Genomic DNA, 17,876 nt, shown 5'->3' with positions numbered 1-17,876 from the left:
GATTGGGGGGGGGTCGATGGTGGTCCAACAGTTTTCTTCCTTCCCTTTGATGCTGCCATCCCCCTCTTCCAAAGATAAGGCAGGTAGAAATAGTTAGAAAGAAACAGTCACATAAACAGTCATGTAAACAAATTTTGCAGGTCCTCAGATGTTGTTATTTTCAATTCAAAGTTACTAACTAAAATTGTTGCTTGTCAGCCCTGAAGTCTCCTCACTATGTAGGAGTTTCCAAAACAACTTTTGAGTAGATGACGCTCCGGAAAAACTGACCTTAGAATGCAGCCCTTCTGCCACTTTTGCAAAAGGAGTTGTCCTTCCAAGATCTTATCCAGATGGAACTCAAGCTTTCCCTTTTAATTCCAGGGAAAGATGAAAAGGTTTTTCAACCTTTTAAAAGCTGTTTGAGGGGGCGACCTGCGGAGCCTTGGTAGAATGCTTGCCAGAGTAACATGGCGCTGACTGGATCTCCAAAAATAAAATATTTTTTAAACAATAAAAAAATTCAGGTGCCTGCTGGCTGCGGGCACCACATTGGACTCCCATTTGTGGAAACCATTAGATGTGCCTGCGGGCGCCATGAGGACAGTAGCAAGACCAAAGCGGAAGACTCTGAATTCAGTACTGGGGCTGAATAAAGCATAAAGTGGAATAAAGCATACACAGACTTTAAACAGGTGTGGAGTTTTTTAAAATAAGGAAGAGGGAAAAGGGTAGAAAAGGTGTACAGATATCAGAGGAAGTCAGAGAAAACCCAAAGCAATCAGAGAAACCCTTTGAAACGACAGAGAAACCTTTTGGAACAATGGTGCAGGCAAAATTAGTAACGCAGCACCTATTCCTGTCCCGTCCTTTACCGAAGCAATGGCCTTCCCATAGGACAGGGCCCGACCCGGGAGCTCACAGGCCCAGAAGCCAGTTAGCATAGGCAGACAAAGACCAACATCGAAGACCAGAATGAAGACGAAGACCAAACAAAGACCAAATAGCCAGTGCCCCCTTCTACTGTTATACTCCCCACCCTTGACAAGTGAGTGAGCCTCCATAGCCAATCAATTTTGGGCTGGATAACATCCTTGGCTTCCAGGAGGGCGGAGGGGAGCCGAAAAGCTCTCACCGCAGCCTCACTGAAATCAGTTGGCCTAATTGGACAAGACTTCCGCTCTGGCCTTGATGAGAGCAGAGACCGGTGGGGGGTGGGGGGGACTCCGATAACACTTGCAGGTGGTTTAATGGGTGTGTTCCAGCCCCTCCTCACAAAACAGAGCTTGCTACAAGCAGCTAATGCCAAAAAAAAAAAGGGATCTCTTGACACTAAGCTACCTTAAAGCTCAGATTAGGGCTCTGATGCTGGGAAAGATTGAAGGCAATAGGAGAAGGGGACGGCAGAAGATGAGATGGCTAGATAGCATCACCGATGCAATGAATATGGACTTGAGCACGCTCCGGGAGAGAGCGCAGGACAGGAAGGCCTGGCGTGCTATGGTCCACGGGGTCACGAAGAGTCGGACATGACTGAACAAAAGATTAAGGAAATATGAGTTAATTATCTGACTTTTGGATAGTTTATTAATCTCTTGGATTCACATATACAAAGAGCCCAGATTTTTAGGAAAAACATAACCTTTTCTCTAATTCGGGCATCTTTTTGATTATTTCAGGTAAAACTAAGTAACATGTCTCTGCTGCCCCCGAATCAGATATACTCTCTCTGTCCATGGAGGCTCCATTCCTCTCACAGTCACAGCTAAGAGTTGTCTTGCTGGAGCAGAACCAAGGCTCACGTAGGGCCTCGTCCTGTTCCCACCACTGGCCGGCCGTTGCTGCCAAGGAGCCCACAGACTTTGTGCAGCAAAAGAGCTGGGATCTGTTGCCATGCTTGCTGGGGTCCCCCACCCTCCTCCCCACACGCGTTTCGACATCCCTATTTGATATTTCCTTTCTTCTGCGTTTGAAGACTTGCGTCCAGTGACTAGTTTCTTCTCCCCGCAACCCCCATGAGCGGACAAAGGGTGACTATGGAGAGGACGCCCATCCTGAGCAAAACACGGGGGGGTTGATCGGTCAGTCGCTTCTGTTCCATCTTTTACACCATTTCCGACTTCCAACCCCCCCGCCCCGTGAAAGGGCCTCCTGGCTTTGCGGAGAGCAGGACGGCGCGTGTCCTGCCTTCCCAGCCTGCGCTCGTCCGTGGAGGGAGTTGTAGTCCGGCGCACCGGGAGCGCGCCCTGCACTGGGGGAGGCTGAGGCTGAGGCAGGGGTGCGCCGCACGAGCCGCCTTCCCGGGCTGAGCCCCGGGCGGGGGCCTCTCCTCAGCCCTCCACCCGCCCCCGCCCTCGCTCTTGGCAGCCCCGGCCTCCCAACGGGATAATGCCCCCCCCCCGCTTTCCCGTTCCTCGCCACTGGCTGCGCGCGGACGTGCCTGGCGAGCCCCCGCGCCCGTCCTCCCCGGGCGCGCGCCCCCCGGGGCTTCCCCAGGGACCCCTCCCGCACGCCCCGGCGGGGCCGCAGGAGACTCGCCTGACCCCGCAGGGACTCCGCGGCGCGCCCGCCCGCCCGCGCCGGACAGGAGCGGCTCCGCTTCCCCGCGGGGCGGAGCCGGCACAGGAAGGGGTTCCGGGGGAGGCGCGCGCACGCGGGGCCCCTCCCCGCCCCCCAGGAGCCGCGCGCGCTCCGCCCGACCCCGCAAGCCCGGGCGCCCCCTTGCCCGGAGCGCGGGGCAGCGCCGCACGTCGCCCCGGCTCAGGCGTGGGGAACGGGCAATACAGCGGCACTGGCGGTTCAGCGAGGGCAAGTGTAACGTGATTCACGTCTGCTTATTTATTGATTACCTTTCTATGCTGGCCAGTGACTGGAGCTCGAGGGGAGGTTCGCTATAGTCAAAACCATAAAACACAGTATGATAAAAAAAGAATATGAAACTTTTAAAAGTTTTTATCTACAGTATTAAAACCGAAGTATAAAGCAGCAGCAGGGTCACATTTTTAAAAGCAGATTTAAAGGAAGAAAGAGGTTTTCACCGAAAAGACTGCAACGTAGGCGCCAGGTCAGCATCTCTGGAGAGGGCGTTCTAGAACTGGGGTGCCACCACTGAAAAGCCCCCTCCTTAGTAGCCGCCTGCCTCGCTTAATTTGTATGTATATCTTCACATATACGCTGATGGGATGAGCTGGCGGTGACTGAGCAAGAAAGACAGCTTGGGGTTGCATTGGACTGCTTGATGAAAATATTGACCCAACGTGCAGCTGCTGGGGAAAAAGGCAAATTCCATATTGGAGCTCATTAGGAAAGGAATAAAAAACTGTCCATATCCACACTGTGTACATTTCTGGTCACCACACCTCAATGAGGATATTGTGTTGTTGTTTATTCATTCACTCGCTTCCGACTCTTTGTGACTTCATGAACCAGCCCATGCCAGAGCTTCCTGTCTGCCGTTGCCACCCCGTTCCCACAAGGTCGAGCCCGTCACCTCCAGAATATCATCCATCCATCTTGCCCTTGGTCAGCCCCTCCTCCTTTTGCCTTCCACTTTCCCTAGCATCAGCATCTTCTCCAGGGTATCCTGTCTTCTCATAGGTGCAAGTGGCTGGAGCAACTCCAGATGAGAAAAGGTTACAGCATCTGGGACCGTTTAGCCTAGAAAAATCACGACTGAGGGGAAACATGATAGAGGTGGTGGGATCTCAACAGAGAACATGGATTCCATTCATGTACCCGACACAACACCTCTGTCCCTCCCTTATGGAGGTGGTCTTGGGTGCAGTGTTGTGGTCCCCCCAGGATAGATGGGACTTCAATATTCACTCCAAGACCCCCATGTCTGACGTAGCTTGGGGTTTCTTTGCTTCCACGCCAATCAGCAGTCTGTCTGAATTTTGAAGTACACACTCTTGAGTTGGCATTTTCCCAAACGATGGCGTAAGGGAGATGCATATTTTTTGTCATGGATACTTCATTATTTGGGTCTGTTTAGTCTTACAGACTACCCCAAATCCTGGGTGTTATATGGATATATATCATCTCAACGTCCTGCAGATCTCTGGAATGGGGAAATGGCCTGAGTCATTAAGGGTGCAATCCCATGCATGTTTAGACAGGAAAAAGTCCTACAACTCCCTGCATTCCCCAGCCACCTGTAGGGCTTTTTCCTGTCTAAACATGCATGGGATTGCACCCTAAGACCATTGATCCTAGATACATTTGGCCTATTGTTATACTGAGGAGCTGAGAGAAATGAAATGACTAAGACAGCAGCAGCTGAAAACTTGGGCAAGCCCATTAAAATGCTGTGCTTTTAATGTTTTTTTAATTGTACCTGTTGTAAATGTAATTACAATTTAATTGTAAATGTATTTTACCCCTTCATGGATCACTGCCTTGTTGTGGCGAAGGGGCTTACGTAACTCAGTGAAGCCATAAGCTATGCCGTGCAGGGTCACCCAAGATGGACAGGTCATGGCAGAGAGTTCTGACAAAATGTGGTCCACTGGAGAAAGAAATGGCAACCCACTCCAGTATTCTTGCCAAGAAAACCCCATGGAACGTATCACAAGGCTAAAAGATATGACACCGGAAGATGAGCCCCTCAGGTCGGAAGGTGTCCAATATACTACTGGGGAAGAACAGAGGGTATTTCCAAGTAGCACCAGAAAGAGTGAAGCGGCTGGGCCAAAGCCGAAAGGACACTCAGCTGTGGATGTGTCTGGTGCTGAAAAGAAAGTCCGATGCTGTAAAGAACAATATTGTTTAGGAACCTGGAATGTAAGATCAGTGAATCAAAGTAAGCTGGAGGTGGTCAAACATGAGATGGCAAGATTGAACATTGACATCTTGGGAATCAGCAAACTAAAATGGACAAGTGTGGGCAAATTTAATTCAGGTGACCATTATATCTACTACTGTGGGCAAGAATCCCTTAGAAGAAATGGAGTAGCACTCATAGTCAATAGAAGGGTGGGAAAAGCAGTACTGGGGTACAATCTCAAAAACGACAGAATGATCTCAGTACGAATCCAAGGCAAACCATTCAACATCACAGTAATTCAAGTCTATGCCCCAACCACTGAGGCCGAAGAAGCTGAGGTTGATCGGTTCTGTGAAGACCTACAACACCTTCTAGAACTAACACCAAAAAAAGTTGTCCTCTTCATCATAGGGGATTGGAATGCTAAAGTAGGAAGTCAAGAAATCACCGGGATAAAAGGCAAGCATGGCCTTGGTGTACAAAATGAAGCAGGACAAAGGCTAATAGAGTTTTGCCAAGAGAACACGCTGATCATAGCAAACACTCTTTTCCAACAGCACAAGAGGCGACTCTACACATGGACATCACCAGATGGTCAATATCGAAATCAGATTGATTATGTCCTTTGCAGCCAAAGATGGAGAAGCTCTATACAGTCAGTAAAAACAAGACCTGGAGCTGACTGTGGCTCAAATCATGAGCTTCTTATTGCAAAATTTCAGCTGAAATTGAAGAACGTAGGGAAAGCCACTAAACCATTCAGGTATGACCTAAATCATATCCCTTATGAATATACAGTGGAGGTGAGGAATAGATTTAAGGGATTAGACCTGATAGACAGAGTGCCTAAGGAACTATGGACGGAGGTCCGTAACATTGTTCAGGAGGCAGCAACGAAATCCATCCCAAAGAAAAAGAAATGCAAGAAAGCAAAGTGGCTGTCTGATGAGGCTTTACAAGTAGCTGAGGAAAGAAGGGAAGCGAAAAGCAAGGGAGAAAGGGGAAGATATACCCAACTGAATGCAGAGTTCCAGAGAATAGCAAGGAGAGACAAGAAGGCCTTCTTAAATGAACAATGCAAAGAAATCGAGGAAAACAACAGAATGGGAAAGACTAGAGATCTCTTCAAGAAAATTGGAGATCTCAAGGGAATGTTTTGTGCAAAGACGGGCATGATAAAGGACAAAGAAGGCAGGGACCTAACAGAAGCAGATGAGATTCAGAAGAGGTGGAAAGAATACACAGAAGAACTATACAGGAAAGATCTTAATGTCCCTGATAGCCATGATAGTGTGGTCACTGAACTGGAGCCGGACATCCTAGAGAGTGAAGTCAAGTGGGCCTTAGGAAGCATTACTAACAACAAAGATAGCGGAGATTACAGTATTCCGGCTGAACTATTTAAGATCCTAAAAGATGATGCTGTTAAAGTGCTGCACTCAATATGCCAACACATTTGGAACACGCAACAATGGCCACACGACTGGAAAAGATCAGTTTACATTCCAATTCCAAAGGGCAATGCCAAAGAGTGTTCAAACTACCATACAGTTGCGCTCATTTCACATGCCAGCAAGGTTATGCTCAAAATCTTACAAGCTAGGCTTCAGCAGTATGCGAACCGAGAACTACCGGAAGTACAAGCTGGGTTTCAAAGAGGCAGAGGAACTAGAGATCAAATCGCCAACATTCGCTGGATCATGGAGAAAGCAAGAGAATTCCAGAAAAATGTCTGTTTCTGCTCCATTGACTACGCTAAAGCCTTTGATTGTGTGGATCACAACAAACTGTGGCAAATTCTTAAAGAGATGGGAGTACCAGACCACCTTACCTGTCTCCTGAGAAACCTGTACGAGGGTCAAGAAGCAACAGTAAGAACCAGAGATGGAACAACCGATTGGTTCAAAATTGGGAAAGGAGTACGACAAGGCTGTATATTGTCGCCCTGCTTATTTAATTTATATGCAGAGTACATCATGAGAAACGCTGGGTTGGATGAATCAGAGGTCGGAATTAAGATTGCTGGGAGAATTATCAACAACCTCAGATACGCATACGGTACCACCCTAATGGCAGAAAGCGAAGAGGATCTCAAGAGCCTCTTGTTGAGGGTGAAAGAGGAGAGTGCAAAAGCTGGTTTGAAACTCAACATTAAAAAAACGAAGATCATGGCATCTGGCCCCATCACTTCCTGGCATATAGAAGGGGAAGAAATGGTAGCAGTGACAGATTTTACTTTCTTGGGCTCCAAGATCACCGCAGACGGTGACTGTAGCCATGAAATTAAAAGACGCTTGCTCCTTGGGAGGAAAGCTGTGGCAAACCTAGACAGCATAGTAAGAAGCAGAGACATCAACTTGCTGACAAAGGTTCATATAATCAAAGCTATGGTTTTCCCAGTAGCAACGTATGGCTGCGAGAGCTGGACTATAGGAAAGGCTGAGCGCCGAAGAATCGATGCTTTCGAACTGTGGTGCTAGAGAAGACTCTTACGAGTCCCTTTGCCTGCAAGGAGGTCAAATCTGTCCATCCTAAAGGAAATCAACCCTGACTGCTCATTGGAAGGACAGATACTGAAGCTGAAGCTCAAATATTTTGGCCACCTAATGCGAAGAGAAACCTCCCTGGAAAAGACCCTGATGCTGGGAAAGATTGAAGGCGAAAGGAGAAGGGGACAGCAGAGGATGGGATGGTTAGATAACATCACCGATGCAATGAATATGAACTTGAGCACACTCCGGGAGACAGCGGAGGACAGGAAGGCCTGGCGTGTTATGGTCCATGGGGTCACGAAGAGTCAGACATGACTGAACGACTGAACAGTAACAACACCTATTCATTACTCAAATAACTTTTTGGCCTAAGAGATAGGGCTTTAAATCAGTGCTTTCTCTTTGGATACCATCCAAGTCATCTTGATCATTATTTTTATGCCAGTTACCCAGAATTTATTGTGAACCTGCTTGTGTCTCTGTGTTGTCTTCTCTTTAATACAATTTAATGCAATACTTTTTAATTATTTACATTTTCAAATTCTTAATTATTCATCTTTAATATTTACCATTTGCATTTCATAATATGCTATCTTATATTGTTCTAAGAGAGGTGGGTTAGCATTTTTTTAATAGCCTTCCCAGCAAGTCCAATAAAGCAAAATTGGCTATTTCCTATGTGACAGAAATCTCTTAGCCTCTGTGCCTCCATTTTGTTCTGTCATTTCAGCTGATTGTGTCTTAATAATGAACTTAAAGCTGCTTAACCTTTTACACTTTCTTTAACTGTTGAAATGACTAACGGTAAAGTGGACAACCGCAAACACAAGTTATCTAAAATAAATCTCTGGCTAAGTGTGTCTCTTCTGGCTGAAAAACAATTTCTATAAGTTCCTTTTTTCATTATATTGCAAGGCAAACAAAAGTTGACTGTCAGCACCCCAAGGGGAAAGGCTAGCTGATGCTTCTGCGCATGCTTGACATGTTTCAGTCTTGAAGACCAATCATATTAAAGAGGAATGTCCTGTCCATGTATTTTTTTCATGTGCGTATAAAACTTTGTGTGAGCTATTGTTCAGGGTCCAGTCTTGAGCCATTCTTGACAGTACCACACCTTGGTGTTTGCTTTGAATAAAACATCCGCTCGAACTACTGTCTCTGGTCAGTGACTGAGAGGGAAGAAGCAGGGTGCTTAAATTCTGCAACACCTAAAATCCAGGACAGCACCTCAACAAGGATATTGTAGAGTTGCTAAAAGATGAAGCAAGGGGCCAGAGCGACTCCCCTATGAGAAAAGGTTACAACATATGGGATTGTTTAGCAGAGAATGAAGCGAGTAAGAGGAGACATGATAGAAGTGTACCAAATTATGCATGGTGTGGAGAATATGGATAGGGAGACATTTTTCTCCCTCTCATAATACTCGACCCCAGAGGGGTCATCCCATGAAGCTGAATGGTGGGAGATTCAGGACAGATTTTCAGCTTCTTCACACAGTACATAGTTCAACTGTGGAATTCGCTACCACAAGATGTAGTGCGGGCCACCAACGTGGACACTTTTAAAAGGGGATTAGACAAAGTCATGGAGAAGAAGGCTACCAATGGCTACTAGTCCTGATGGCTCTGTGCCAGCGCCAGTGTCGGAGGCAGTATGTCTACGTACTCGAGTTGCTGAGGAACGCAAGTGGGAGGCGGCAGCTGCACTCGTGTCCTGCTTCTGGTGGGCTTCCCACTGGGGCTCCTGGCTGGCCACTGTGCAGACCGAATGCTGGACTGGGGAGGCCTTCGGTCTGATGCAGCACGGCTCCTCTCATCTCCTTAAAAACCAGGGGAATTCCGTATTTTTAAAAAACCTGCCAATGTAAGAGCAGAGTTCGGGTTCTCTCGAGCTCCAAAGACTGGAAATGGGAAGCCGCCTGGGACCAACACAGAGGGCCCACTGGTCCTGCATCACCCGTTGAAGCACCAGAGCCGCTTCCCCTGGTCCTGGCCCCTTTCTCACCAGCCCCCTACCATGCCTGCTTGGAGGGTCTGGCACTTTCCCTTTCCTTTTGGACTTTTTCCAGCCATTGTTATCCTGTTATTTAAATGTCCCCTCCTCTTGCTCTCAATGGGAGGGAAACCAAGTAGACCAGTTCCAGGGTGACATAGCTTTCCCTTGTTCCAGGGGCCTGTGCCTGAGACTGGGAAGGCTTTCGATCCTGTGGATTTCCCAGATTTCCCGTTTCGCCTTTTTGCCCTCTCCAACATTGGAGTTCCAGCATCAGAGGAGCAAAGGCTGCAGACCTTTCTGCATTCACTTACCTGGGGGTCAGCCCCATTGATCTCAATGGAACTTACTTGTAGAGGATTGCACTGTTGCAAAACTTTATGCACATATTCCCCTAGCCCAGGGGTGGGGATCCTCAGGCTCTGAATTGCTCCCTTCGTTCAAATCATATTTATGTGGTATTGCTACCTTTTCATGAAAACTATTTGTTAAAAAGATGCGCCAACTTCAAATAAATCAGGTAAAAGCAGATGGGAACAATAAGGTTTTGAATATCTGTTTAAAACATATAATGAACGGGCTAAGCAACATTATCATGAGAGACAGTTCAACTGTTTTGGGGCCACCACCAAGAAGGCCCAGTCTTGTTCCCACCAACTTGATGGATATTGCTGGTGGGCCCATGAACAGGGTTTCAAACTTAAGGGCTGGGAAGGCTTGTATGGGTGTAGCGAGTTCTTCTAATTTGATCTCCAAAGTGGGTTCTCTGATGTGAAAGATGAGCTGGATTGTGACTGAATCTCGTGACATGTTCCAAATACTTCTAAGTGTTCTCCCCTGTGTGAGTTATTTGGTGAGAAGTGAGATCTTCTCACTGAAACTCTTTCCACATTCCGGGCAATTATATGGTTTATCCAATAGGAATTCTTTAATGAGAAATCAGGTTTATACTCATCTGGAAACTTCTGCACTCCAAGCATTTATATCACTTTCCTCTTTGATTTTAACAGAAGCCTGTTTTCACGCTGAAGTTTATTCCAGACTCCAAGCATTTATATGGCTTCTCCCGTGAGCTTGAGTTCTTTCATGTCTACTGAGGCTTGTGCTAAAGCTGAAGCTCCTTCCACACACCCCACATTTATATGGTTTGTCCCCTGTGTGAATTCTTCGATGAGAAGCGAGGACTGTACTCACACGGAAGCTCTTTCCACACTCCCAGCATTTATATGGTTTGTCCCCCGTGTGAATTCTTCGATGAGAACTGAGGCTTGTGCTCACACGGAAGCTCTTTCCACACTCAGAACATTGATATGGTTTCTCCCCTGTGTGGATTCTTCGATGAAGAGTGAGGGTTATCTTCTGCCTGTAGCACTTTCCACAATCTGCACATTCATATGGTTTCTCTCCTGTGTGAATTCTTTGATGAGAACTGAGTTGTGTCTTCTGACTGAAGCTCTTGCCACATTCTGCACATTTATATGGTTTCTCTCCTGTGTGGATTCTTTGATGTGAGGTGAGGCTTCTGCTCACCCTGAAACTCTTTCCACATTCAGAACATTTATATATTCTCTCCCTTGTGTGAATTCTTTGATGAGAAGTAAGGCTTGAGTTCACACTGAAGCTCTTTCCACACTCAGAACATTTATATGGTTTGTCCCCTGTGTGAGTTCTTTGATGTCTTCTGAGCGTTTTGCTCTCATGGAAGCACTTTCCACACTCTGCACATTCATATGGTTTCTCTCCTGTGTGAATTCTTTGATGATAAGTGAGGCTTGAGCTCACACTGAAGCTCTTTCCACACTCAGAACATTTATATGGTTTGTCCCCTGTGTGAGTTCTTTGATGTCTTCTGAGTGTTTTGCTTACATGGAAGCACTTTCCACACTCTGCACATTCATATGGTTTCTCCCCTGTGTGAATTCTTTGATGATAAGTGAGGTGTGTGTTCTGACTGAAGCACTTTCCACACTCTGCACATTCATATGGTTTCTCCCCTGCATGAGTTTTTTGATGAGATGTTAGAGCTGAACTTCTGTGGAAGCACTTTCCACACTCTGCACATTCATATGGTTTCTTCCTTGTGTGAATTCTTTCATGTCTTCTGAGGCTTCTGCTCACACTGAAGCTCTTTCCACATTCTGCACATTCATATGGTTTCTCCCCTGCATGAGTTTTTTGATGAGATGTTAGAGCTGAACTTTTGTTGAAGCACTTTCCACACTCTGCATATTCATAGGGTTTCTCCCTTGTGTGAATTATTTGATGTCTTCTGAGGCTTCTGCTCACACTGAAGCTCTTTCCACACTCCAAGCATTTAAACAATTTGTTCTCTGTGTGGATTTTACAATGACCTTTAAGGCTTGATTGAGAGTCCAAACCTGTCTTACACAAAGAGAATTGACTTATTTCCTTTCTTGCATCTATTTTTTCTTGCACTGTGGTTTCAACACAGCCACTGCCCTGAAAAGCAGAAGATGTATTCCTCATCTTCTGCTTTGCTCCTGTTTTTATTCTCTCCTGCTCTGTCTGTTTGCATCTGTCTCTTTCTGGTGGCTCCTCATGTGGGTATCTCTCAGTCTCAGTTTCCATTTCATCATCTCCTGCAATGAAGACAAGGAGCTGGTAAGATTTAGAAAGAGAGCACGAAATCACTGAACAACCTCAAAGAACTGTGTTGAAAAAGGGAAGAACTGAAAAGACCTGGATGGGAGGCAGATCTTACAATGCATTTCTCAGCCTCTCTTGCTGGCATTAACTGACAGCAGGTGTGGTATGGAACATGAATTAGGCTTCCATTCACACATGAAGCTCATCAGTTCATACATGAAGCTCAATGAGAGCGAGTGTGGTGTAGTGGCTAGAGTGTTGGTCTGGGACTCAGGAGGTCTAGTTCTAGTCCCCTCTCAGCCATGAAGCTCACCAGGTGACTTTGGGTCAGTCACACAGCGCTGAGTTAAACTATGGAATTCATAGATCTGGTTCTAGATCTGGTTCTAGTCCCCTCTCAGCCATGAAACTCACTGGGTGACTTTGGGTCAGTCACACAGCGCTAAGTTAAACTATGGAATTCACTTCCACAAGATGTAGTGATGGCTGCCAACTTGGATGGCTTTAAAACAGGATTGGACAAATTCATGGTGGAGAAGGCTCTCACTAGCTACTGGTCCTGATGGGTATGTGGTACCTCCAGCATCAGAGGCAGTCTGCCTCTGTACACCAGCTGCTGGGGAACGTGGGCAGGAGGATGCTGTTGCGCTCATGTCCTGCTTTGGGTTTCCTGTGGGCAGCTGGTTGGCCACCGTAGCCTTGGCAAGCGCAATACCTCACAGGGCCAAGCACTCAGGCTGCTGACTGAGAGGTCCCAGAGCTCTGTGGTCCAGTGGCCCCATGAGCATCCCCATGGGCTCCTGCCCTTGGGCACTTGCCACACACGTGCTGGTCCCTTTGTCCCAGGCGTGTTGTGGTTGGGACGGGGGCTGGCGTTAGGGTTGGGAAGATGATCTCCTGGCTTCTGTGTGTTTGGTTCAACCACCGTTCATGAAGCACCGTAAGTTTTGCCACTGATATCATAGGTCTTGTGAGGAAAGTGTTAAGACATGTCCTTGGCGCTCCCTCCTGCTCCACTCCTCCCTCCCCACAAGGATTGCAGCACAGATGTAAGAGCACAAAGGAGTGTGCAGACTCTGGTGTTTATCAACACTGTAACTGTAACAGAAGATTTCCCTGCATTTACGGCCTTTCTCCATTTTACATGTCATCTGGAGTGTACAGTGGCTATGAAAACTGGCAGGCTCAAAATGTGGGGGCAGGGAAGGCGGGTACCAGTGGTGATCAGAAGAAGTCTGCGGTGGGCAGGAGTGGACCCTGGCAACTGGGTGTGAGGCGTCCACAGCTTGCCAGCCCTTTCCAATGTCTGGCTACCAGTACGCCAGAAGTGTCAGGAGGACACATCTGCTGTGGCTCAGCCTGGACTCCCAGGCGCCAGCCACAATTCAGAGGGCCAGAGAGGCGACAAAGTCTGGGAGCAGGGAAGTTGGTGGTCAAAGAAGAATGTCTGTCACCGGCAACCGAAGACCTTTCAGAAGCGCGGCTGTGACTAGTACGTTTTCTAGTAGCATTGAGTTATCATGCTGATTAATGCCTGCCCAGTCGCTCTTCCCATCACCTCTTCATGCAAAGCGGCGTGCAACAGCAGTCCACTATTCCTTAGCCACGAACAGAATGTGTGCGTCTTCTAAATGTGCTGGCAAGTGGCTTGTGTCCAGATAGGTGGGTGTCACTGCACACTGGCCAGCACCCATCTGCTTGCTTCACCAGGTGACACAGTGACCAGATGTGGCTGTTCGCCCAAGATGAAATTCTACTGCCAGTGTGATAAACAACATGCCTGGGGTGGGGGGTCTGGAGCTGGGGGCTCCAGGCTGAGGACTGTGGCTTGGGGAGGAGCTCATGCCTGGCTCTGCTGCGTGGGGGCTCATGCTAGGGATGGATGTCTGGACTCAGGGCTTGTACCAGGTGAGCATCAGGGGTGGAGGCTCGTGCCATGGATGGGGATCTGTGGGGGGAGCTTGACTGGGGGCTCCGGGCTGGGGGGGCAGTTGGACGGGCAGTTTGGGGGGCTTCATACCTAGATCTTTTCTGGATTGGGAGCTCATGCCTGGGACTGCACAGTGGGGGCTTGGGGGGGTAATGTCTAGGGTGGGGGTGATGTCTGAAATGGGGGTGATGTCTGGGGTGGGGCCTCAGGGGATAATATATGGTGTAGGGGCTCAGGGGCATGGGGCGAATGCCCCAGTATAGGAGTGATTTCATGGGAGTTTGTGGGGGGGGGCGTGCCTGGCTTCTGATCCCCTGGACCCACCCCCAGGCATCACCCCCTTAGCGCTCGCCACGCAGACTTGGGCACAAGCTCCCTCAACTGGTCTCTGAACCACCACCACCCAACCCCACCCTGGGCACCCACCCGTAGACACTCACTCCCAGCATGAGCTTTCACCTCCGATCCCCCACCCCAGACACCGACTTCAGGACACCCACACCCAATACGAATCCCCACCGTCACACACAGGACTCCAGCCCTGGCATGACCCCTCACCCCTGACCCCCTCCACAGACATCACCTCTTCAGACCCCACCCTGCAGAGCCAGGCATGACCCCCCATGACCCTCCCAACCTGGAGCCCCCCACCCCATCCTGCACACACAGACACACCAGGCATGAGCCCCCTGACTCCTGCACCTCCTCCTGTACTTCCTATGGCGGCCTTTTTAAAAACACATTAACTTTGGTAAAGAAAAAATGCGAATCAAGCACCCTTCTGCAGGGGCAGAGCACAGCCCCTTCAGTTCCCTCTCCCTGCCTTGACTGATTGACCTGAACCAAGCTGCTCTGCCATGGGGCTCCAGGGGGCCCCTTAAATCCCCCCAACCCCCCGGCCACACGCACAGCTCAGCACCAACAATTCTGAAACCTCCAACCGACTTCCCTCAATACAAAAAAATGGGGTGTGCGGGGGAAGCTCATCCCTTCCCCAACCCTTGACCGATCTTGCTGGATTTCAACCTCAGTGCTAGTTAGCCCATCCTCTCCCAGCATAGCAAATTTGGCAGCTTTCCATTTGTATTTCGCGTGACAGACAGTTGGTCACGCATGTTCACTCTTTTTTCTTGAACTTTCACACTCAAAAATACTTCTACCACAGCCTATGCAGTAGAACAACTCCCCATAGACCTTTATCTCAAAGGGCAATGCTCACTTCCATCCATGAAGCCCAACATGGGTGACGAATCCTTTTTCCCTATACCATCCCATAATAAGCTTCGTTATGCACCAAACCTAGCTAATCTGCTAGCAAATTAAGTAGCTATCTATGGACAAAATTTGGGGCAGCTTGGACAAGGGGGAGCTTAGCTATGCCCCCAAAACTGACTTTTTGCCCCTATGGGAAAAACATACAAAATTATGTTCTCAAGGATAACTATGGGTTGCCCAACCGGGCCACCCACAATATTTTTCAATATGGGAAGGTGGAATATTTATGTTTTAGGGAGCAACCTTATGTGCTACAGCCAGGAGACTTTTCTGTCTAAACATACATCATGAATGTGTCCTTAGGGCACACTCCTATGCGTGTTTAGACGGAAAAAGGTCCTACAACTCCCAGCATTCCCCAGCCAGCATTTAACTTTTTTCTGTCTAAATATACATAGGATTGCACCCTTACTCAATAGAAATATATACATCTTGTTAGACTGGAAGATGGGGACTTGACATGCTGAAATATACGGTATGTGCAAAATTGCTAAAATTAGTCTGCTGCATTTGTAAACAAGATATCATTACCACCAGGGAAAGACAGAGCCTTCTCAAGAAAGGCCACGATCCCAGAGTTCTCCTCCATGACTTCCCGATGCAGAGCTCTCTGGTCAGGATGCAGCAGAGCCCACTCCTCCTCTGTGAAAGACACAGCCACGTCCTCAAAGGCCACCAGACTCTGAAAGGAAAGGGAAACATGCCCTCCTCAGAGATTCCATGAATATTACAGATGAGCAAAAACCTAAACACTAATTCAGGTGAGATGAAGGGTGATTATTCTCAGCATCTCATACGTGCCCTATTCTCTTCTTTTGTGCCCATGGGCCCCCAAAGATGGGGGAAAATGTGATCTAAACCTTCATGAGAGGCACTCACAGCCTTCCAAATGGGCAGCTTTGACAGAAGCAAAGAGAAAGAGAGAGATTTGCTCAGGCCCAGGGAGGCGAGCAGAAGACAGAGGCAGCTAGGCTATTCTGGCCTGTCTCCCCTTCCCCCTACCTGATTTGATCCCACGGCAGCTGTTTCCCCTCCACCACAAGGAAGAGATGAGTGGGTCCCTATTGCCAGCATCGTTCCATCACCTGTGGAAGCAGATGTGGTGAGAAAACAGGAGCATGTACTTTTCTTGGAGATTAAATGATGCATGTCTAAGTACACAAGGTCATCAAACCTCCGCTGTTTATACCCATTTTTTAACGTTTGAGTTGTGTGAAAACACATCTCTCCCCATTTGGGTAATTCACCAGAAATCAAAGTACTGGTTTGCATGTATAATGTTTTCATGTTTTGATAGTAACCACATTTCTGACGTGTGGGAAACGATGAAGTTAAGTGTCAATCCCCACCCCCACCCTCACCATATTTAGAGGAACTTAAAAGGATGCCATGGATTTCTTGCATACTCCAGAGAGGGATACCCCATTGAAATATGTCCCATTAATCCTTACCCCGCATGGTGGCTCCACCGTCATCCTCCAGCACGATCCTCCTTTGCATTGGACTCTGTCTGCTGCCACCTGGAGCCTTCTCTGCCTCAGGGAAATCAGTGCCCAATTCTGCAAACAGGCCCTGCTCCTAAAACACCAATGAGGATCCAGGACATGCAGTGGGGAGAAGGACTGGAAAAGGAATGGTACTACAGGCAAAGACCCTGGACAATTAAAAGAACGCTTTAGTATATCCTCCCTCCCGTTCTTCACCCTTGGGAGTTATCAAGAAGAAAGGCTCTCACCTGCTGCTCTGCCCGCTTCTTATCCTCTGCCTGGCTCAGGAGGAAACCTTCTGCCAGGGCCACCGCCTGGGAACTGCTCTCTGCTCCACATTCTCTCACCCAGCCCTCTATCTCCGAGGGCAGGTTGGTCAGGAAGCGCTCCAGGATCACCAGGTCCAGCATCTGGGTTTTGGTGTGCCTCTCTGGTTTCAGCCACTGACAGCAGAGATCGCGGAGTCGGCTGCAAACCTTTCGGGGCCCCTCGGCTTCCTGGTAGCAGAAATGCCGGAAATGCTGGCTCTGTACATCTGGGCAGAGCATCTCTTGTCCCAGGATTCTCTGCACCGTTCTTTCCCAGAATTCCCCACTGCTCCCAGTTGTGGTGGTACCAGGCCCTCTTCCTGCTCCAGGGCCACCTAAGTCTTTCTCGTCCATCTTGGATCTGTGCTCCAAGGGAGCCTCTGACAGGGCCAAAGGAACTCCTCCTTCTTCTGTCAGTTTCTATCTCAAGGCCAATTGGAGAGGCTGCCACGTCCTGCAAAGCCAAGACTTTGTTCTGTGAGTTAATTATTACACTCGGAGGGCAGGCAGGTTTTTCTCCCAGGGATGACTCCAGCTAGCAACCAGGCCATCTCCCAGAAGGGAAGGCTGTGAAGGTTTGAGGCCTACAGAGACAAAGGAAAAAGGGGTCAGGCGTAGAGGCCTGGAGTTCGGAGGCGGTAGCCCAGAGAGGAGAAGTTTCACTTTGGTTTTGAGGGAGGAGGGCATATAAAGAGAGGGAGAGAGCCAGTAAGAGTCAGAAAGACCAGGCTGCAGCCAGAGCAAAAGTGTGAGAGAGAGAGAGACAGAGCCTGAAGTGAGAGCAGAGTCTGAACAGTGAGCAGGAAGCAGCAGCATAGAAAAGGACAGCTAGCGTAAAGGAACTTGCATTTTGCAACTTTTATTTTCTTTTAAAGCCTTTTGTATCACTCAGCTTGATTGTGTCAATGCCTTTAGTTGTCATTTGTTTGCTTTAAATCTTCTAGTAAGCGTTTGTGGTTAAACCCTGTGTCTAGACTGTCAGTCACCCAACGCCTACAGCCAAAACCCAAGTTACTGGGAAGGGGGAATGTAGAAGAAGGA

The 17,876-nt window shown here is 48.3% G+C and overlaps 1 protein-coding gene across 1 annotated transcript in view; it reads right to left on the bottom strand.

Annotated features, from left to right (window-relative positions):
• LOC146356169 (uncharacterized) overlaps positions 1–17,646 on the bottom strand; it is a 31,363-nt gene extending 13,717 nt beyond the window's left edge. Inside the window, 9 exon segments of the mRNA XM_084830031.1 lie at positions 1,019–1,166; positions 2,214–2,770; positions 9,096–9,154; positions 10,104–10,154; positions 10,272–11,828; positions 15,572–15,722; positions 16,043–16,125; positions 16,492–16,618; positions 16,776–17,646. Coding sequence (XP_084686157.1) covers positions 1,019–1,166; positions 2,214–2,770; positions 9,096–9,154; positions 10,104–10,154; positions 10,272–11,828; positions 15,572–15,722; positions 16,043–16,125; positions 16,492–16,618; positions 16,776–17,189 — 3,147 coding nt within the window. The 5' untranslated portion in view covers positions 17,190–17,646.
• Positions 17,647–17,876: the final 230 nt, after the last annotated feature.

Source organism: Heloderma suspectum, chromosome 2, assembly GCF_057233095.1.
Source record: "Heloderma suspectum isolate Gila_16-S chromosome 2, 16-S_ref, whole genome shotgun sequence".
Taxonomy (NCBI): domain Eukaryota; kingdom Metazoa; phylum Chordata; class Lepidosauria; order Squamata; family Helodermatidae; genus Heloderma; species Heloderma suspectum.
The sequence above is the reverse complement of the archived record's forward strand: the minus strand, read 5'-3'. Positions and strand labels throughout refer to the sequence as shown.